The following is a 21,371-nucleotide window of genomic DNA, read 5'->3' as shown; positions in this document are numbered from 1 at the left end:
CTCGTCCACAGTACTCAATTCCAAATTTTGTAACACGCATTTTGCCCAAATGCCACGACTTAGCTTTAGATTTTAACGCAGAAGACTAATATTCACTGTTATGCGCAGAAGCAGGCACAAACTCAAGCAGCCCTCCGGACGGGGAGCCGTTTGTCAGGACCCCCAGGCTCCAGACTGTGGAGGTGTGCTCTCAAGCTGGAGAAGTGTTTCTGTAATCACTGAAAAAGTCTCCTAAACGTTTAAGTAATAATGCTTGAGCTTTCACTCAAAAGAAATCAATATTGAGAGAACGTGTTCACCAGGTATGTGACATCGTGCCGTCACGTTACGCTGTGTTTAGTGGGATAAACTGGCGAGTTAGCAAGCGTGGCTAATGAATGGGTGGTAATTCTCTAGCCAAATGATGTAAACCAGGCAGGTCGGGGTTTTCACTTAAAACCAAAATGTGTCTTATGTTTTTTAACCCCACGCATTTGGACCGTTTTGTCAGGGACCTGACATGTTTCTGAAGGGGGTTTCACTGACCGGGCTCTAATGACAGCTGCTGGGTTTCTATAAGCTGAAGTTGGCGTCTTGCTCGAAATTTTCCATTCCACCTTAAATGCAGTTAGGTTCAATTTAGCACTCGGGCGTCTGTACGTGTACATATAGATATATAACTGCTGCATCATTTAAGGTGGAACGGCCTCGTGTTTTCCAGTGACCGTTTTTGGCATCTGTTCGTCCTGCCTTTTAATTTATTACTCTGCTCATGTTTCATTTTCCACTGTTTTATGTGTTCTTTAATATAAAATGTTGTAATATAGCTATGTATACTTGTATATTGTATACCTTGAATTACATGAACCACGTATTTGCTTGTTTATGTCAGATTATTGTTTTTTTCCTTCATTATTTGACCTCCATTGCAGTTAATGATTGTTTTTGGAGCAGTTACTTCTACCCATGTTGTAGATATCGTGAGAGTTTGAATATGTACTATATACTATAGCCATGGATGACCCAGTGCTCCCAGGAATATATTTAAAAGCAGCGTTGGTTGTAATGGTTAGATAGGAAGATAGCAGAGGTGTAATGATGATGATGATGATGATGATGATATTGGGGTCCATGTTCAGTGTTCAGTATTGATGTCTTTACTTTAAAGAGCTCCAATGTCTCTAATTAAAATAACTATTTTAATTTTCATTTTAATGATGATGTACTATTTTTCCAATGCATTAGTTTGACATACATTTCTTGGTAAGGAAGTCCTTACTTGGCATCTTTTTTGACATCCCATTCTAAATCTTTAGTCTGTAATGGGAATTTGGCCCAAAATTGGCCCAATCCCTCTGCAGCACTAACCGCAGGTTCGGACCTCTGCAGTTATTGAGTCAGCTGAGCGTTGGCGACTTTTAGGCACTACGAGCCTCAACACTTGCCGACCTGGCTCTGTAACTTTACATGGTCTGTCACTTCATGGCAAAGTTGCTGTAGTTCCTACATGTTTCCACTTTTCAATAATACAGCTCTCAGAGGGACTATATCTTGGAAGGAAGAAATTTCACCAACTGACTTAATGCAACTGTGGCATCCTCTTACAGAACCATGCTGGAATGTAGTGAGCTCTTTAGAACCACCCATTCTTTCACTAATGTGTGTAAGCCTTTACACGCAATAGTAAAAGAATGGGTGGTTCTAAAGACTGTTGATTTTTATACATCTGTGTGTCCCAATGCTTTTGTCAGTGTAGTGTATAGCAGTCTTCAGTATTCACAATGTCTGAGTGTAGTGCATTTGTTGTCAGCTGGCCTTGCAGTAAAGTATTCTTGGTTCTTGTTTTTATATGTGTGTGTGCTTAGAATAACACAATATGGCTACTACTGAGAATGCAGAGTCAGGCTCACCAGAGAACAAGGTGGATCGGGCCGACCCAGATGCAAAGTACCCACTGAAAGTGCTTTACTGCGGAGGTAGAGCTCTCGTTTTAATTTTTCATTGCATCTTCTGGCTGTAGCAGTACAGCTGTTCTGATTAGTCATGATAGACTGAGCCAGTGGGTTTTACACTGATGGACTACAGGGCCGTATTCAGCATTTGATAGTTCTGTATTTATTGCAGGTCTCGTTAGACAAAAATTACAATTAAATTTTATCACTAATAACTGTTAACAAGTACTCTAACAAGACTGTCATGTTTTCCTCGTCTTTTCAGTATGCTCCTTGCCGTCAGAGGTAAGTACACTTGCCTGATAAGAGAATATGGTGAACACTGTAGTTTTAGCCAACTTGATAAACATCTGAATTAAATTTGTGATTTAATTGATATGTTATTCGACGTGCCGTCTCGTTAATGAGGGGTAAAGATGCTTTTTCTTGCTGTTTGCAGTACTGTGAGTACATGCCTGAGCCAGCAAAATGCAGACAGTGGCTTGAGAAGAATTTCCCAGATGTGTTTGCTAGAATGACTCTTGGTAAGCCCAGCGTTTTCCCTCAGTCTTGCAGTAATTTTTCAAAGTCTGTTTTAAATATCGTTGGTTGGTAGTTTCACTTATAGCAGTTAAAAAAAGAAGGTATAAACGAACGCTTTGTGGTGGTGTTTTTTTTTTTTTTTTTTTTTTTTTTTTTTTTTTTTTTTTTTTTTTGCTGTTGCAGGAAATGCACCCAGGCAGGAAACAGGAGGTGGTGGAGGAGGTGGAGAGGCGCCCCCTGCTGGAGAGGAAGAGGAGAAGAAGAAGCAGAAAAGAGGTAGAGGAGATTCATACACATTGCTGATATTTCAAAAACTTTAGATTTTGCACATGGTACGTTGTATAATTTAGAAGTAATAAAATGATTTAATAATGTTATCCAAGTTCAAATACTGGTGATATGCTTAAACACCTGGTTTTCATTCAGAAGGCCTAAATTAATGGGCCTAAACTCTCCAGGCTGGTAGAGCATCAATACCAAACTTGGCCAGGACGGTACTTATTGGATTATTACATTAAGAGCAGTGTGTTTTGATTATCTGAGATCATTCAGAAGCTGAGCTTGACAAGATATCTGCATAACGAAGTAATTAGTTTTTACTTCCACCCTTGGAAAAGATCATTGTGATAGTTACAGTTTGAAGCTGTATGCGAAAAGGAGAATACACAGTATGCTTTATTAGAACTGTAGTCTTGTTTGCCCCTGAAGTGTTAGACCCCTAATGTGAACTTTAAATGCAATGGTTAAACCGTGTTAAATTTCAGCACACTATTAATGTTTTTCAGGTGGTAGAGGTCAAATCAAACAGAAGAAGAAGACTGTTCCCCAGAAAGTGACGATAGCAAAAATCCCACGGGCTAAGAAGAAATACGTCACACGGGTGTGTGGATTGGCCACCTTTGGTAAGACTTTTGAACATTGAAGTTTGAATGATTTACGCTGACACCCTTCACTTTTTCTCTGTAGCAATACATGTTGTTTTCTTTCTCAGATATTGACCTTAAAGAGGCTCAGAGGTTCTTTGCTCAGAAATTCTCCTGTGGTGCCTCAGTGACAGCAGAGGATGAGATCATCATTCAGGGAGACTTTACAGATGACATCATTGATGTTATCCAGGAGAAGTGGCCTGAGGTAAGTCCTTGTGACTGTTAACTTTTTGTGATTTGCTTTTGCACTTCAATGTTTAGGTTTTTTTCTTTCTAAAACAGGGAAGCCCATCCTGGTCTTGGTGACCTGTTCCTAAAGCATGAATAAAGGCTTGAGAGTGTTAAGATAGTCTTAACTAGCACAGAGTGTTCAGTGTGATCCTTGCTTGACCATTAAATTTGTATTATTATTATGTTTAATTTATTTATTTACAACTACAGCTTATTATATTATTTATTTATTTTCCGACCCTGTAGTTTGGTGAACAATTTAATACTCCTCTTTTAATTCTTTATTTAAATAACTGGTAATGTTTTGTTTATTACAAGAATGGGCTTTTTTGTGTTGTTTTTTTTTTTTTTTTAAATGAATGAAGTAAAAATGTAGATTTTTCTTTGTTCAATGCAGTAAGCAATTGGGTCCAGCCTACCAAACCCAGATAGAGCCTAGACTAGTACACCTTACAGTAGTAATTCAGCAATGGCACTGCGGTTTAGTCCGAGACTTGGCTTGTTCTGGAATCCAGTGAGTGTTTTCAACCAATTTAGGTCTTATAATCTAAGCTAAAGATTTTGTATAGTACTGAAAAAAGGTTATTAGACAATAATTAATCCTTGTGTGTGTTTTTTTTTTTTTTTTTTTTTTTTTTTTTGTTTGTTTTGATATATAAACTAAAAAGATTCTTATGAACATAAAAGGTCTATATGAACCCTTTGTTTAAAGGGCAAGACATTGTGGCAAATGGCAGCATCTAGCTTTATGTTCTAGCACATTTGAGCTGGGGGTAAAACACAATGTCAGCATCTGTAGTAGATAATCTCAGACAGAATTAGAATTAGACAGTTATCTTATTTTAGGGAACTGGAAGTTAACTGGACAAATTTTAGTGACTTCTAGGATCGTAACAGCTCTAGTTACAAGACACCTAATCTAGTTAATTAAGGACTTCAGGAGCACCTGAATATTGGAGTCGGTGTTGTAACTGTCCAGGGTTCACCATGCTCAGCCTTGTGCATGCTTGTTCTGTTTCTTCCTGTTCACCACTAACCTTGTGAAAGATGCCATAGAATGATAATAAAGTAATAAAAAAAGAGCACTCCTTTTATTGGCTCATGATAGTAGACAATAGCTTAGCTTTATTTTTAACACTGTAACAAGAACATTGATGTTATTTACTGTCTGTCAGTGGTGCTACCAGTGTCCTCTCTGTGTGGTGTGTGCTCAGCTAGCTGAAAATATTGCAGCCGGTCATCTAGCTTTTAACCTAGCTTAGATCCTCTTTTCTTTTCCTTAGTTTGCCTTCCTCATGTGTCACTGTGGTTTTGAGTTCCCTCTCTGATATGTAGTTAAGTAGTTAGCTTTAGTCTGAGGAAATGTGGTTCATTTTTGAGGCAGAAATTAAGACAAAGGGCAGTGTTGGCTAGGTTTAGCTTCTAGCCCTGCACATACACCCACTTGCATCCCCTGATCTCGCTTTTGAGTTTGAGCTCCCCTTCTGCCGACACTGTCACAGGACAAACATGCGCACAAGGCCTGCTTCCCATAGAAACCCATAGAGTCTAGCAGACATTTGCGGCTTGTCTCAGAAAACTGAAGGAAACCAACAAAGCAGCTTTGCAGCATCATGGCTTAAAATGACAATCGCGAGTAGTTTATGTACATTTGGGGAGCCTACATTATTTCATTTTTAGCCATGTTTCCATTCTTGGGTGAATCATTGTTTTCCTTCCCTTCCTTGTTCTCTTGCAGGTGGATGACGACAGCATTGATGATCTTGGGGAAGTCAAAAAGTGAAAAACCCGACGTATACTTTTACCGAAATGGATGCGACGTGACACACGGCCAAATTTACACATTGAGTCGTTTTATATCTATTTTATTTACTGTATAGAAAACGATGGACTTGGCCTCATCCCTGGCTTTTTTGTTTTGTTTTGTTTGGTTTTGTTTTCATTTCTAGATGGCTGCTTCTTCTCTTGGTTGCCAAAGGTCTGGTATGATGTGAATATCTCTAACACTTCACTCAAGCAAACTGTAGGCTAATAAATTTCGGTCTCATTGCCTTTTTCTTTGGTGTTCTTTTTCCACAACTTGTTCTAAAATAACATATACAGCATATGCATAATCTAAACACAAGGGTCCTTTATAGTACTGAATAAAAAAAAAAAATTCAAAAAAAGGAAAAAAAAGCAATGAAAAGGGTCTATGTAGAACCACCCATGAGGTTTTCCACCATTCCAAAAAAAGGCAGCCCTAAGGGGTCAAGTGGGTTGATGTTGCAGTAAATGTTAGCAAAGATTGAGCAGAAAACTAATAAAATAATGCAATTTTTGTGATCTGAAAAATTGTGTTTGGTGTGAATGATATCAGAGAGTAAAACATTTTTACATTTTATTTAATTTATTATTTAAGTCTAAATAAACTGTAATTGTATCTAAAAGCCTTCTACTCTGTTAAAATGAGAAGCTGATGCGCAACCATGACACAGGCACTGGTAACAAGCTGGGCAGCACCAGCATGCCTTGTGAGCACATTTAGCAACAACAGCATCAATTGGCAAATCGGAAAACGTCATAGGGAGCATAGCAAATATAATAAAACTCGCTACTCAATAAAATTCACAAGAAACAGGCCTTCTGTGTATAAAGACCTACTTGATTTAGTTACCTTGGTTGTGCAAATGATATATATACCTATGCAAACCAGACACATTAGCTATGTAATGTCATGTAATTCTCTGGAAGTAGCCTAGTTCAAAAAATGGTCCTTTGATGCCACAGTGGTTTGATGACACATGTACTTCCACCACACTACACTGTTTGCCTCTGCAACTTTCTGCACTCTCAGTAAGCTATCAATGCTTTTCTCATTTTGGATGTCTCCGTAAAGATATATGCGCAGTTAGGTCTTAGCAGTGACCGTGCTTGCCCCTGTATGCCACCTCAATAGGTTTGAAGGAAAACCATCAAACGTGACTGAAGATTTGCAGCTTTACTTCAAGAAGTTTAACAAAATGTTACATTAACCATTTAAAAGTTAAGTAGGGTGACCAGTCGTTCTCTTTCTTTTCCTTGGCGTGTCTTCTTTTTGGGATGTGAAAAATGCACCTGGTCTGTTCAAGCCCCACCTTCTCACCGCAAATATTAAGCTACATGTACCAGCATCTACAGTAACCTTTGGTCAAACGTCCCGCCTTCTCTCCGCCACTATTGGTCTACATGTACTGCCATGACTTTAGAGATATTTAACTCCCTCCCATCCTCACACACATACACACACACACACACACTGACATGGTATTACAAATTAGACTTAATTGAAGCCCCCGGCCACAAAATATGGTCATAGTCCCTCTGTTTTCACAGACTCAAAAATAATTGTACAATTGACTGATAAGCAGTTTAATGGCTAGGTGAGGCCTGTTCCCTCTTTCGCCATCGTAAGGTGATCTGGAGTTAGGGTCTGGAGATGATTCCAGGTGTTGAATTTGCATTTCTTATGCAAATCTTAGTTCATGGGAACTCCCAAAATGCAGTTCAAAGGGTGCTGATGCAAGTGAAAAAAGGACATCATTGGGCACAGAAAACAAAACCAAACAATCAGAAAGACCAGAAACTTCAGGAGTGGCCAAATCAACAATTTGGTACATTATTAAAGGGAAGGAATCCACTGGCGAGCTCAGCAGCACCAAAAAAAACTTGAAACCACAAGTCAAGCTAAAAACTCTCTCAAGGAGATCTCGAGGTGTATCATTATCAAAGTATACAATCAAGAGATGCTTTCATGAGAGTAAATACAAAAGAACGTAAAGAACCGCTTAGACTTTAATAGAAAACATCTAAAAAGCCTGCCTAGATCTGGACTAAGATTCTTATAAAACCAAGGTTAACCTGAGTATGGAGAAGGAAAGGAAGGTCTGAAGCCCACCACATCATTTGTCAAACATGATGGAGGCACTGTTGTGAAATGACATGCATAGCTGCCAATGAAACTGGGTCACTAGTGTTTATTGATGAAATGACTTCTGACTGAAGTGGTAGGATGAATGCTGAAGTGTATAGAGCTCAGGTTCAGTTATTTTTTACATTTAGATGTAGTACATAGAGATAATGAATTACAACATTGAATGTAAAGGCAAAAAGTTGTTCTCGTTCTCAAATGGCCGAGTTGGTCACCTGACTGGTCAACCTAATGGCACCATGTTTGAACCTAGGCACAAGCATGAGCCCCCCTAGCACTAAGCTGTGGAGCAGTGGAACTGTGTTCACTGGAATTACGGTGCTTCATCCAAAACTTTTAGGATGAGTTGGGGAAGAGGTGGGGTGGTGATCATCCAATATCCTGACTTCATTAATGCTTTTGTCGCTGAATACAATCAAATCCTAACAGCAATCCTGCAAATTCTAGTAGAAAGCCTTTTCTGGACAGTGGAGACACTTATTACAAAAGCAGAATGAACTCATTTTAATACCCTTGATTTTGGAAGCAACAATGAATAAGCAAGTGTCCTAATAATTTTGTCCATTTAGTGTATACACAGTTGCAATCAAATTTATTTAACCCCTATTGCAAATAAGGCTCAACACAACTAATAGAACAAGTGTTTTCTCAAAATTCTACACAATCTGCAAACATGATTTGTGTGCTGCAACTATCTTCTTCAAATCTTACCAAATATTTTGTATGAGGTCAGACGTCTGAGATGACCGCTCAAGAAACTTCCAGGACTAAAACCAAACCTTGGTGGACTTGGTGAGGTATTCTTGGGATAATTGTCATGTTGGAACAATGCCTAAGTTTCAGCTTCCACTCAGGAGGCATGATGTTTTCTCTTAAGATTTCCTAATATCTGATAGTATCCATCTTGGCCTACACGTTTCCTGTGTCAAAGGAAGCAAAGCAGCCCAAGAGCATCACCGAGCCACTTCACTGTAGGCAGGGTGTTCTTTTCAGCGTATGCTTCATTCTTCAGACATACTGCTTAACCATAGACCTGAAAGGTTTTGTTCCATCGCTCCACAGAACAGAACCCTGAAACTTGTGTGACTGATTTATATGGTTCTGAGCAGATTGGAGTTGACCTTTCTTGTGCTTTGGGTCAGTAGAGGTGTACAGGCATGGAGACCTTCAGTGCTAAGTATGAGCCTTTCTGTGTAAACTGAAACCTCAGTGCCTGCTGCCACCAAATCTTGCTTGCTGTCTTCTGCAGTTATTCCTGTTTTGTGTTGAATTTGGAGAAAGCACAATGTGTGTTGTGTTGAGCTATTTAAATTATTGCTATTAATATTTTTTACTAATTTGGGCTGATTGATTTTGAATGCAAATATATGTAGGTGATCGTATTTATGCAAACAAGTGAAACACTGTTTTTAGGACAAATGCAAAACTGTATTAAGGGGAAGGCTCTTGTTTATGTTTGCTCTTTGTTTCATTGGTAACAGTTTGCCTCAAGAGAAGAGTGTTATGTGCCCCAGTGTACTGTATCATATGTAATAATAATTAAGAGGAAGGGTGTATTATTCCCTGTGGCTTTAGTCCCTCTTGAGATCATTTACACCCAACACCTGGGTTTTGTTGTCGATGGATATGCTTTCTGGTATATCATTTGCATGAGAGCAAACACAAGAACTCGTCCCTGGCGATTTATGAACTCCCAGGGCACAGGACGAAACTGCTGGGAAGTAAAGTTCTCTGACCAATGTTCCAAAGCTCATTTGCTTCATCACTGCCCACATGGCGAATGCTTCAGTGTGCTGTGCCTTCGATTCACCCATCCTGGACCAGGTTCTACCTCCCATTCTTTTCCTAGAGTTCATTTTTGGCCTCTCGGGGAACATTCTCGCTCTCTCGATGTTCGCTTTCCACATGGAGAGCTGGAAGCCCAACTCCATCTATCTGGCTCACCTGGCCATAGCTGACTCAGTGGTCCTCTTCTGCCTGCCCTTTAGGGCCGACTACTACCGCAGGGGCAAGGACTGGATCTATGGAGATGCCTTTTGTCGAATCTTGCTCTTCCTGCTGGCGGCCAACAGAGCCGCCGGCATCTTCTTCCTCACGGCAGTGGCTGTGGACCGCTACATTAAGATAGTCCACCCGCTCCACCGCATCAACCGCATGAGCCTGACCTATGCTCTGTGGGTCTCCTTTGGCCTGTGGGCCTGCATCGTAGCCATGACAGCCTACCTTCTGACCTCAAAGCACTTTTACTACAATAACAATCGCACCCAGTGTGAGAGCTTCAACATCTGCATGGGGAACAATCCGCTCTCCAACTGGCACAATGCCTTCTACGTTATTCAGTTCTTCGTGCCCACGAGCATCGTCGTCTTCTGTACGGCTTGTATCACATGGCAGTTAAAAATCAAGACGGTAGACACCCAGGGCAAAATCAAGAGGGCCGTGCAGTTCATCTTTGTCGTCGCTCTAGTCTTCATCATCTGCTTTTTTCCAAGCACCATCTCCCGGATTGCTGTGTGGATCCTCAAAGCCTGGTACAACGAGTGTCCGTACTTCCGCGAAGCAAACCTGGCTTTCTACACATCGGTCTGTTTCACCTATTTCAACAGTGTGCTGAACCCTCTGGTTTATTACTTCTCCACGCCAGCGTTCAGCGGAACGTTCCAGAAACTTGTTATGAAACTCAGAGGCAAAAAAACAGGCGAGCAGGTCTCAGGGAACAACAAAACTCTGTCTTCGATAACAGGCAATCTCAGTTAAAGTAGTACTGTTTATATAAATTGTATGATAGGACAATTATAAAGTGTTTTTGATGCTTATTCATTATACAGAAGTGATAACGTATCCTACTTTATGATTTATTGTATATTCTAGCTTTGAGAGGAATGTTTAGTTCTCTCAACTTGCAAGTGATCTCTGTAGAGTTACTAAGTGTATCACCTTTGGTCACAATACAGGACTACACAGGTTTACTAAAGCAATTCTTATGTAAATGTTAGCTGTTATACTCTCCTAAAAATCACCTATATTCATATTACCTATATACCTATATTCATAATACCTATATACACATTTTCTCAAAATGTTCACTTATCTCAAAACAAGGTCTATGACAACATAACTTTGTGTAAACAATAGATTGTTGTTTCATAATTTTGACCCACTATCTCAAAAATAGTTGTTAAGGATGTGAACATAATTGCTTTTTTTAAATCACAAAACAATGACTTGTCAAAATATATATATATATATTTTTAACTTTGATTTAAAAATATGACTTCATTATTAATTACTACTAATAAATCTTTAGATAAGCTTCCCGGACAAAAAAGTTGTCAACTTGTGTGTTAAAAGTGGTAGAATCTCCTGCAGGATCTGACTATAAATGCCTGCGGGGTGTGTGGCGGCACTCATAGTGTGAGAAGAGGTGATACAGTGCAGCGAAGGTCTGGCAGAATTTATGGAAAATGGGTCGCAAAGCAGATGTTAATGATTGGCTAAAAGGAGTGATTGCATTTGGGCGTGCTGAAAGCCATAATGTGAAGGAAGTAGCTGAATTTGCAGGTGCACCGAAGTGTATGGTCATACGATTCTACCAGCAGTGGCAGAAATCCCAGTCTACACAAAATTCTCTTGTGTGCCACTCTGCTCCGTGTGTTGATGGTATGCAGTTCCCTGTTATTCAGAAATTGGTTGTGATGGACCTGCCCTGACTTCTAGAAGCAATTCTTGCCCAGAAGCAAAGCGATTTTTATTCACAAGTTGTGAAACTCCCTGTCCATCAGTTTCCTCTTTCGGCCACTATTCTAACAAAAATCATCTGCTTTGTTACCTGTTTTCCACACACTGAACGAGACATTCACTGCACTGGACCACCTTGTCCCCGCAGATATTTATAGCCCGATCATCTGTGCAACGCCATTTGCAGGAGCCTAAAGTTACTACCACCATAAACAAGCAAGCTTACCTACAAAGTAAGTCACAATCTTGTGATACTGGGCTACCAAGTGGCGGCCTTGCGCTCTTTAGGTCAATAGGTTGGCTCTACCACATCACTCAGAGTGATACCAGCCAGCAGGGCTGTCTTTTGGCTGATGTAACAGAATTGGCAGTGTGTAACCTCCTCCAAGTGTGTCAAGCTGGGGTGACCAAACATCCTCCTTCATGTCGGTGGATTTGTATTTGTATCAATGTATTTGTTTTTGGCATGAAAATAAACACAATGATATGTAAAATTTGGTAAAACTCTTTATTATTCTATTTATTCTTTCTATAAATAATACATTTATTATTTATTATCAATTATCCCTATTATTATGCTTGCAAGGAGCTGATTTAGTGATATAGGTAATTAGGGCTTTTTATTAGTCTTAGTAAATTAGTAAATGTTTGTATAATACTGTTCATTAACTTCGTTGCATGGTTTTAAAGATATTTAACTCCCTCCCACCCTTACACACACATTGCCACAGTCTTACAACCTGGGCCTACCCACCCAGCCACAACACATAATTGAGTGAGTCCCCAGTGTCCCGTTAAAAAAAACCCCAACAAAATAGGGACACCCTAGTTAAGAAGTTTAGCACTGTTGCATTAGCAGCATATTAAAAGAAAAGACTGACCATAAGCTAGCCTCCTAGTACTGGTAGCATTATGTGAGGATGGAGCTAACGGGTGGAAATTGGAGATGATAAAAAATGGGGAGAAAATTGAAATTGGAACGTGTCATAATCTGGTTTCTCATTGGTTTATTAATCAGAAAATTGATCGTTGATTAGTTGTTCGGCAATATAAATTTTAATAGATTTTTACTCTTATTGGACATTTGCCAAAGTGAAACACAATTTACACTTACATTTGCCTTACATTTGAATCGCGATAGGTGAATGTAGCGATAGAACACATGTCCAAGGACTTATAGGTAATGCATGGTGTCTTTGTCTAGCAGGGGAATTGAGTTTGTCAAGGGGAGAGCAGTGTTGTTCTCTACTACCCAATTCTACCTTCTGCACTGCTACACAGACATTATACCTAATAAATAATTCTCTGATAAAGAATTATTGATTCTAGGTCCTGAAGCAGCAAAACACTCCCACGCCCTTTCACTACCACCACCATGTTTAAAAGCAGGTTTGATATTCCCACTGTGAAATGCAGGAATAGCCTTAATCTAGATATAAAGGGACCTATGTTGTTCAAAAGATTACACTTTGGATTGGTCTGTCCATAAAGCATTGTCTCAAAACAATTAGGGATTGTCCAGATACATTTGGGTTTCTGTTGGTTACCCCTGTTCAAGTAATTTTTTCCCCTGTTTCTTTCTTACTGTAGAGTAATGAAACTTAACTAGGACCAGAGAGACCTGCAGGTCCCTGGATGTTCTGTTTTTACACGCAGGCCATCACCTTCATCAACAGCTGATCACCATAATCAAGCCATAGATACTACTGATGACCTCTTATCACTCTTATCCTATAGTTACTGCATTACTGCACCATTATTCATTTCATGTGTACACTGCTGTGGTTGCACAATATTTAATCTGTATAGTGTTGCATACTGCTATTCTGTGAATAACACTGTAAAGTACACTGTACAGAAATGTCCTCATAAAGTCTATGTATACTGTGTTTACAATTGTACTATTCTCTGTATATTGGGTATTGTGTATAGCCGTATATTGTTAATACTAGAGAGACACTAACAGCCAGAACCAATTCCTTGTGTGTGTGAACATACTTGGCCAAAGAAACTGATTCTGATCCTGGCTGCTGAGCACTTGGGAGGATGCAACAAAGTTTGTAGGATTCAGATTGTTAGTTGGCTCTCACTGTGGTTCGTGAAGCTCTAGATGTTAGGAATCGTAGTAGTAATAGTTCGGAATGGTGGCTTAGCGGTTAGAGGTTGTGGGTTCGATTCCCAGGCCACTGTTGGGCCCTTGAGCAAGGCCCTTCACCTTCTCTGCTCCCCGGCCGCTGGAGTTGGCTGCCTACCACTCTGTGTGTGTGTGTGTGTGTGTGTGTGTACTCACTGGCCCTAGTTCACCACTGTGTGTGTTCACTACCACAGATGGGTTAAATGCGGAGGACGCATTTCGCTGCACAGTGACAAATATGTCCTTTACCTTTTAGTAGTTAAAAGTACTTTTAGTAACTTTAATAAAAAAACAACAAAACACATAATCATGGATAGTCCCTTGGTGGTGAAGAAGTTCTGAGCTGCTAGGCAATGGACCCATCGCAACCTTGACAGGGAGGAAGCAGATAATGAAATAATACAAACATTTTTGCTGAACCATCTAGCGACGTTCATGAAGTCCTGAGCCCCGTTCATCTAAAAACATGTATATGGTAAATATGAGATCTACAACTTAAGACTAGGGCAAGACTCGAGTCCTTTACCAAGCAGGCTCATATGAAATGGTGCATGAAACATATAATAGATGTCTAGAAGGTCCAAATTTTGTCTAAGGACTCCCCATTGTTGAAATATCGTTGACAATTCTATGCAGCCGAAGGTGGTCCGGCAGTACTAGGCTTGCCTGTTTTGGACACTTTAAATAGTTCATGCATTGTTAAATTCTCATACGATATAAAAGGCAGCTGATGTTTCAAATTCTGTAAAAAATTAAGAAATGCCACTAATGGTTTGCTGAAGGTAAGGCAGCTACCGTCTTTACGACAGAAAAATCGTCAGTGGTTTATTCTTTAAATTCGTGAAATTTTAAAACTTCACATGCATATTTTATTACACTTCAGTCTTCAACATAGACGTAAACATCCCATAGGCGTTAAAGACATTTTAATACAGTCGGGCATGTGAATTGGTTCGGCTACGTTATTCTCATAATTTTTTTTAAGTTAAATTGTAAAAAATCACACCTGTATTTTGATAGTCTTCAGTCTTCAATGAGAACATGACATTGAGTAGATGTTAGACTAAGTTTGATGCAGTCGGGCTTGTGAAACGGTTTGTTAAATTGTGAAAAATCCTATTCATATTTTATAATGGATGTAAACATTGCATAGACGTTGGAGAAAGTTAGATTAGCAAATCGTCCCGGTCATGTTTTTCAATTCATGGTATTTAATTCTGAAAAATCACATTATTATTTTTATAGGACATCTTTAACATTTAAAGCAAGCGTAAACGTTGCGTAAACTTTAGTGCAAGTTCGAGTCAGTCTGGCTTGTGAATTGGTTCGGCCACTCTATTTAAATCATGAAGTTAAACTGTGACAAAATACATTCGTATCTTATTAGTTTTATTTCTAAGTCTTTACGCGGACGTAAACGTTGCGTCGACGTTAGAGAAAGTTCGATTCAGTCGGGCTTGCAAATCGGTTCGGCCACTTTGTTAAAAAGAACCGATTCAAAACAAGTGATTCATTCTCTTCTCAGACATCGCTGGCCTGCAGTAGCAGAACTGATTCAAAGAACCGATTCGAAAGAACGTTTGGCCGTCATTAATCAGCGGTGGCAGCAGCAGTGTCGGTAGCAGCGATGTCTGGCCGCTCGGTCCGCGCCGAGACCCGAAGCAGAGCGAAAGATGATATCAAGCGGGTCATGGCCGCCATTGAGAAAGTACGAAAATGGTAAGGAGGCGGTTGGGTTCGTCCGCGGGTGAGGACGACCTCACGGGAGGGGGAGGAGAGATGGAACAAACGAGAACCACAAGGGGGGGAGGGAGAGAACCAGAAAGACAGATCCGTCTAAAACCTCATATCTCAGTGAACCGAGCACCCGCCCGCTCTTTGTAAGTTTCGGAGCTTCCTCCGCACCGCAGCCAACCGAAATACCTCGACATTTCGGACGTGGTGGTGTTTTCTCTCACGGCTGTGCGGATTGAACATAGAAGCCATTTCGCTGAAGAAGCCACACGAAGCCGTTTGTCTCTGCGGTCTGTCGCGGCTTTCCGTCGGCTCTCAGAGCTACACAGTGGAACTCCCTCAGCTCCCAACTTTTAACAGTGACTGCTTTTACTCAGCCTGACTGCAGGTTTAAATTTAGCGCTTTAGCCGCTCGCCTTGTCTCAGACAGTTGGAGAGGCGGTGGGGAGGAGTGGGCCACAGCCGCTCTGCTTACAGCCCTGCAACAACAGTTCACCTCACCTGAGAACAGAGTCACAGCAACACCAGAAGAAGGGGATGTATTAGCAGCTGTAGTGTCAGTATTAATATTAAAATGCTGTATTGTGATTGGCTCAGATTGCTGAACCACACACTACTGATTTGAAAGGTTATAAAATCAGAATCTCTTTATTTCACCAAGTATGTTACACATACAAGGAATTTGTCTTGGTGAGAGCAACACGTATGACAAGTAACAAAAAACACAGAACAGATTATTTACAGTCTTAAACTAAAGGAAAATGACACTAAACAATAAATAGGGTAGGGGAGAAATTAAAAAAAGTAAGAAGTACTAAAGGTAATAAAGAGTTGAAAATATATTTACAGAAAAGAACATCTGTACAGGTGTGCAAATAGTCATAGTGCAAAATAGCTGTTCAGTCCGGTTTGGTACAGTTCAGTTTTATGTTTTGAGGTTTACAGTGGGAGGTGACCACTGTGGTTGAGGAAGAATTACAGTGACTGCATTTCTGTATAGTACAGCCATTAAGCTATAATCACTGAGGTGGGCTGGTGTGAAAAAGGATTTACCTGCTGTAGAGAAACCTGGTGATGAATGGAACTAAGGGGGGGGGGGTATAGCTACAACAGTATTGTATTATTGGCCCATTATACACAGTGATACACACACACATACACACACATGAAAAAATTAAACATTTCCTTTTTAAGGCCAAAACCGTCCCTCAAAAAGAGTCACAATGCAGTATCTCATTCATCAGGCTGCACAGTCATAACCAGTAGCTTGTAGATTGTAGCTCTTATAGACAATAAATGGCTTCAGACGTTCTGGTTCCGTTCTCCGTAAGGGTTGTTTCCCAATTGAGTTTCCACTTTGAATCATTTTAACAATTTAATATGCAATTATACATACATGAATAAACATATTGTTGGAATTGCACTTTAACTCCTAAGAACCCTTGTAATAACAGGGCTTATTACACTTATTAAGCTATATTACTCAGTACTGTACTGTACTAGCAGGTGGGGCTATTCTTCGTTCTTATCCAGAACGACTTACAAAAGTGCTTCACTGTTTACTCAAGAATAACCGTAGCTAGTTTGAATAGACAAAAAACTCAAAGATATAGAGATAAACCAAAGTAGTATTCTTTGGTAATAGAGTAGTATAGTTTGTAACAACACTTTCGGCCCGCCTGTGGGCCATAGGCTTTTTAAGGGGTTAGGCTCTAACTTGCCAAAGCTCAAATATTCAGTTTTGTTTTAGTATTGTGGCTCAGAATTGTTTACATGGTCAACTGTATAAAATATAAGATACATTACCATACTTTATTTATTCATCTTTTTATCTGTTATCTGTTTACTTTTTTTCTTTTTAATGGTTAGTACAAATAATGACGGTTAGAACGTACTGTAGGCAAATTAGATCCATGTAGCTTTGTAGGCTTTTACAAAGATGACATTGAACATTTTTATTCTACCATTCAATAAACTATACAACCAAAGGTGTGTGGACACCTGCTCACCCAATGTTTCTTTCAAAATGTATAAAGGAACGTGTCCCTGAATTCACTATTACTGCTACTTTTTCCTGCACTGTACACTAGACTAGTCAACCTCACTATACACTCCTCAGCTCCCTGTTTACTCTTCATTTACATGCACAGCACATCACCGCCCTATATATTTATTCCATTTACTGTTAGTGTAGTAACTTAGTTTGGACCTTAGTCACCAAGCCTTCATGCACACATTTGCACATGCACATTTATTTTTTTTTATATATATTTATATTTGCATATTTTTGTATTTATTGTCTTTTGCACTCTGTCCCATGTTTTGTCTTTTGCCTTTGCACTATTGTATGTCCTACCTATTCCGCACCGGAGACTAAGCCTAACAGTGTTTGGTTGTACTGTACAAGCCTGTATTAGTATAATGTCAATATAATTTAATTAATAAATTAAGAAAGGGTATCCACAAACTTTTAAACCCTGGTATTTACCAAAACATCTAATTGAACTATGTAACTATATATTGTGCCTGTTTTTTATCATCTTTCTATTATTAAAACAATAACCAGTTGTTGTTGTGGTTTTATTACGTGCCTCTTGAATGCTGCTTGGCAGGGAGAAGAAATGGGTGACCGTTGGAGACTCTTCATTGCGTATTTTCAAGTGGGTGCCAGTGACCGAACCCAGAGCAGATGATGTGAGTCCTTACGTACTTCCTTTGTTTATTTGGATTATAGATGACAGAAATAGCAGACTTACTATCTATAGCTCTCCTGTAGAAAAATAAAAAGAAGAAAGGCAGAGATGAGAAGTACGGCTCAGAAGTCACCACTCCAGATAACAGCTCTTCTCCTGGGATGACAGACATAAACGGTGAGCCCATAATGAGCAGGAAGCAAAACACACATCTGGTCCCTTGTTGATTATTGTCAAATTAAAATAATGATATAAAATTGCTCATTTATTAATTTGATGTTCTCCCTGTTTGTAAATCAGATGAAAACAGCAATCAGAGCTCCATTGCCGACACTTCTCCAGTGAAGCCGGAAAACAGCTGTAGCACAAGTCCAGCACCAGAGGCCACTGCTGTGTCCCAGAGCAGTGGGAGTGAAAATAAGACACCATCCCCTGACCAAGGTAACAGTATGAACGTTGTAAAGGTGTCATCTTGAACATTCCTAGATTTCTAGTTTCTTGTTTATTTAGCATAGTTTTTGAGACCTGGCAAAATGACCTTTATGGGGGTTAACAGTTTAAGCCACCACAGTATTTATTTTCTGGTATATATTAAAGCATCCTTATTTAGCATTTCTACATTAAAATAGCAGCTTCAAAATTATTGTAATGCACCACTGTGCCCTGTAGTAAGTAGAATAGCGTCTCTTTCATTGCTACTCTGGGCTCGGTATGCTGCTACTGGGCTATTGGGCTACTGGTAAAATCCTGTAATATTACTCAACCCCCTTAGTCCACATGCTTCTTTCACTATCAGTGATGATTCTGTATCTCTCAACTGGTCCAGAAATGCATGTGTACAGCATATCCTTTAGGAGCGTCTCAACTAACTACCTACACTTCTGATACCTAAAGCCATACACATTTATAAAACACAACGGCTGTTATAAATGAAAATAAATAAAAAGTGTTCTACCCTGTTTTTGAAGTTCATAAATCCAAACCATACATGTGTGTTCTAGTACAGTATTTTGCTTTTATGAAAGTGACAAAAGTGATATTGGCTGGTTGCAGTATGTAAGGGTAGAAATCATTTCTGCAATTCATATTTTTTCATTTTTAAAGGCAAAAGCAACTCAGCATCCTCAGACACGTCAGTACCAGAGAAGGAGGCTTCATCAGAAACTTCCAAAGCTACTCAGGTAACTTCCAGTACAGTCCAACACAAAAAGTCACAAAGGTCGCTTTACAGTGGGGCACTGCTCCTTATGGCCAAAGAATTGTTGGGAAGCTTTAGAGAATAGTTAAATACCCTGGAAACACTCCTCACAAATCACCAAAATGCACTCCTCAGACCTCTCTGAGAACGCTCTGGGAGTGTTCTCATTGTTCTAATGAACATACTTGACTGACAGCCCTCCACTGGCGAACAAAATGTTGTTTATGTTACCATGGCAACACACACAGCCTTGAGTCAGGACTTTTGTGTTTTCAGCTTTTTACTTTGAATGGCAATTGTGATTTCACATCTTTAGGCTTTTACTGAGATTCTGACATCTGTAACCGAGGTACCAGCCCTATATATAGATACAAACCCATGTCCCTTCCCGGCCTTCTCTGCTTCACCGCAGAATTTAGTGTGTGGATGGCTACGCACTGTGCGGGTAGGGCGGGGTATGCATGGGTGGCGGCCCACGGATCTCAAATACCATTCAATTAATAGATCCCCATTTGTTGAAGAAACACCCTCTACTCATCTGGTAAGGCTTTCCACTAGTTCTTGGCACATTGTTGGACAATTGTGTGCCTTTAGCATTAGAGAGGTCAGGTACTAATGATGATTAGGTCTGGATCATAAATGTCACTTTAACTCATCCCAAAGCTCCACTGCTCCAGCGAACACAATTCCACTTTGTTTGAGGCTTTATATTCTTATATATATGTACATTCTGTGTCTCTCAGCTTGTCCAGAAATGCATATGTAAAGCATGTCCTTAAGGAGTGGCTCGAAGCTCGATTTACACGTCCTGACTGTAGGGGGAGTCCAGGAGCAAGAAATACTAATTCTCACATAATGCTGCTTTAACAGAATCATGTTTGATGTTATTTCTTCTCTTCTTCTCTCTTATCATTTATTATCAGGAATTGGAAGAGGAGGCACCTCCGAGCAAGAAAAGCAAACATGAGTCTTCCTCTCAGGACTGTGGAGAAAGCTGAAGCTCTGTTATCCTTTAGGATGGAAAGTAGTGCTCCCTCATCTCAGCCCAGTCCTCTTATCAAAATGTTCACACTCCGCGTTGCCAAGGAAAGCGTTGCTTTTTCACCCTCTTCTCCATCCTCCTGCTAGTCGAGTTTTAGGGAAAGGATGTCGCAAATATCACTGTGCCTGTGAAAAGGTCTACGGAAGAGCGCTGACCTCCACTTGTGAGAAGCTGTTCTCTGTGATCTTCACCCTCCCTGACTCCCAAGCCCACACTCTTTCATACGAAAGCGCTGAGCTTTGATAAGAAGCGTTGGTGCACTGCCTAGATTGGTCATATGGTTTTGCTGCTGTAGTCATATTTGTTTTAAGAGCCCCTTTGGTTTGGATTTGGGTTTACTGAAATGCTTGACTGCGTTTTGAAATGATAAAGGGGGATGTTTTGTGTCTAGCAGGAAAATCTTACCACATTCCTACCGGGTGGTGTTCTTGTCAAAGCACGCAGTTCAATTTTACTTTGTGTATTTTTTTTCTCGAACTACTAGATTGACGTTATAGCTGTAGTTGTCTTAGTAACCCACACAGCTGCACCTGCTGTTGTCTTCTTTCTATGGTTTCTCAAGGTGGAGCACCGGTTACAGTGGAAACCCAGAGTGAAGTTCCATATTATAATGCATGTGAATTACTACTACTTGTATCGTAGGGTTGTTGAGGGGATGTTAGCGAAACTATTTGTTACAAGACTGTAAAAATAAACCTCAAAATATACCTCATTGCCAGCACTGCTGGAACTTTGATAATACTGATGGAAAATTGATTCATTATATTCACTAAACCAGCATAGTTTGGCAGGCATTTTCATTTTCAGCAGTGATTCCATTGGCATTTGCCCGTTTGCCTGAAGTAGTTGTCAAGACAGTCTCATGAAAAAAAAACAGTCAAATACATTTGGGTAAAATCTTAGGAGGAACATCGTTGACCAGATTGTATTATCCTGTATGCTTTTATTTATTTCACCATTAGTGCTGTTTGTTTTAATCGTGCTCAAACGTTTAATTAAAGATGTTAAATCTGTCTCATACACTGTCTCTTGTTGGCCAGAGTTTTATTTGATCGATTCTGTTCAGATTAAGATTGGAAAAATGTGCTTCAGATTCAAGATCAATTCTCAAATCTCAAACCTTGGGGCTTCCTGTCCTTAATCTCCATTTGTATGCATTTTTAATCTCCTCTGGATTGTTTTATTCATCTCTTAATTCGTTTGGTTGCGCTGGCAAAGGACTCATTAAAAATTGAACATGCTATTTCTGCACTTGTGTTTTGGAGCTCTCGTG

General features: G+C 39.8%; 3 protein-coding genes across 3 annotated transcripts; all 3 read left to right on the top strand.

Moving 5' to 3' along the window:
• Positions 1-159: 159 nt before the first annotated feature.
• On the top strand, positions 160-5,664 carry denr (density-regulated protein). Its single transcript, XM_072658422.1, has 8 exons — positions 160-302; positions 1,845-1,955; positions 2,197-2,216; positions 2,371-2,455; positions 2,637-2,729; positions 3,239-3,355; positions 3,445-3,584; positions 5,349-5,664. Exons 2-8 carry the CDS (start codon positions 1,856-1,858, stop codon positions 5,391-5,393), a joined length of 600 nt encoding a protein of 199 aa, XP_072514523.1. The 5' UTR covers positions 160-302; positions 1,845-1,855; the 3' UTR covers positions 5,394-5,664.
• Positions 5,665-9,332: 3,668 nt separating this feature from the next.
• LOC140537133 (hydroxycarboxylic acid receptor 3-like) lies at positions 9,333-10,316 on the top strand. The gene has a single exon (XM_072659342.1). It carries the CDS (start codon positions 9,333-9,335, stop codon positions 10,314-10,316), a length of 984 nt encoding a protein of 327 aa, XP_072515443.1.
• A 4,690-nt stretch (positions 10,317-15,006) lies between these two features.
• On the top strand, positions 15,007-21,118 carry LOC140536693 (B-cell CLL/lymphoma 7 protein family member A-like). Its single transcript, XM_072658653.1, has 6 exons — positions 15,007-15,150; positions 17,778-17,859; positions 17,942-18,035; positions 18,159-18,299; positions 18,963-19,039; positions 19,980-21,118. Exons 1-6 carry the CDS (start codon positions 15,059-15,061, stop codon positions 20,052-20,054), a joined length of 561 nt encoding a protein of 186 aa, XP_072514754.1. The 5' UTR covers positions 15,007-15,058; the 3' UTR covers positions 20,055-21,118.
• The last annotated feature ends 253 nt before the right edge of the window (positions 21,119-21,371 follow it).

This window comes from Salminus brasiliensis, chromosome 16 (genome assembly GCF_030463535.1).
Source record: "Salminus brasiliensis chromosome 16, fSalBra1.hap2, whole genome shotgun sequence".
In the NCBI taxonomy this organism is placed as follows: Eukaryota; Metazoa; Chordata; class Actinopteri; order Characiformes; family Bryconidae; genus Salminus; species Salminus brasiliensis.
The sequence above is the reverse complement of the archived record's forward strand: the minus strand, read 5'-3'. Positions and strand labels throughout refer to the sequence as shown.

Coding starts and splice junctions, on each gene's coding strand:
- LOC140536693 (XM_072658653.1), top strand. CDS start 15,059: ATGTCTGGCCGCTCGGTCCGCGCCGAGACCCGAAGCAGAGCGAAAGAT. Junction 17,860..17,941: donor CCGAACCCAGAGCAGATGAT/GTGAGTCCTTAC, acceptor GCTCTCCTGTAG/AAAAATAAAAAGAAGAAAGG. Junction 18,300..18,962: donor GACACCATCCCCTGACCAAG/GTAACAGTATGA, acceptor TCATTTTTAAAG/GCAAAAGCAACTCAGCATCC.
- LOC140537133 (XM_072659342.1), top strand. CDS start 9,333: ATGGCGAATGCTTCAGTGTGCTGTGCCTTCGATTCACCCATCCTGGAC.
- denr (XM_072658422.1), top strand. CDS start 1,856: ATGGCTACTACTGAGAATGCAGAGTCAGGCTCACCAGAGAACAAGGTG. Junction 2,217..2,370: donor TATGCTCCTTGCCGTCAGAG/GTAAGTACACTT, acceptor TGCTGTTTGCAG/TACTGTGAGTACATGCCTGA. Junction 3,356..3,444: donor GTGTGGATTGGCCACCTTTG/GTAAGACTTTTG, acceptor TTTCTTTCTCAG/ATATTGACCTTAAAGAGGCT.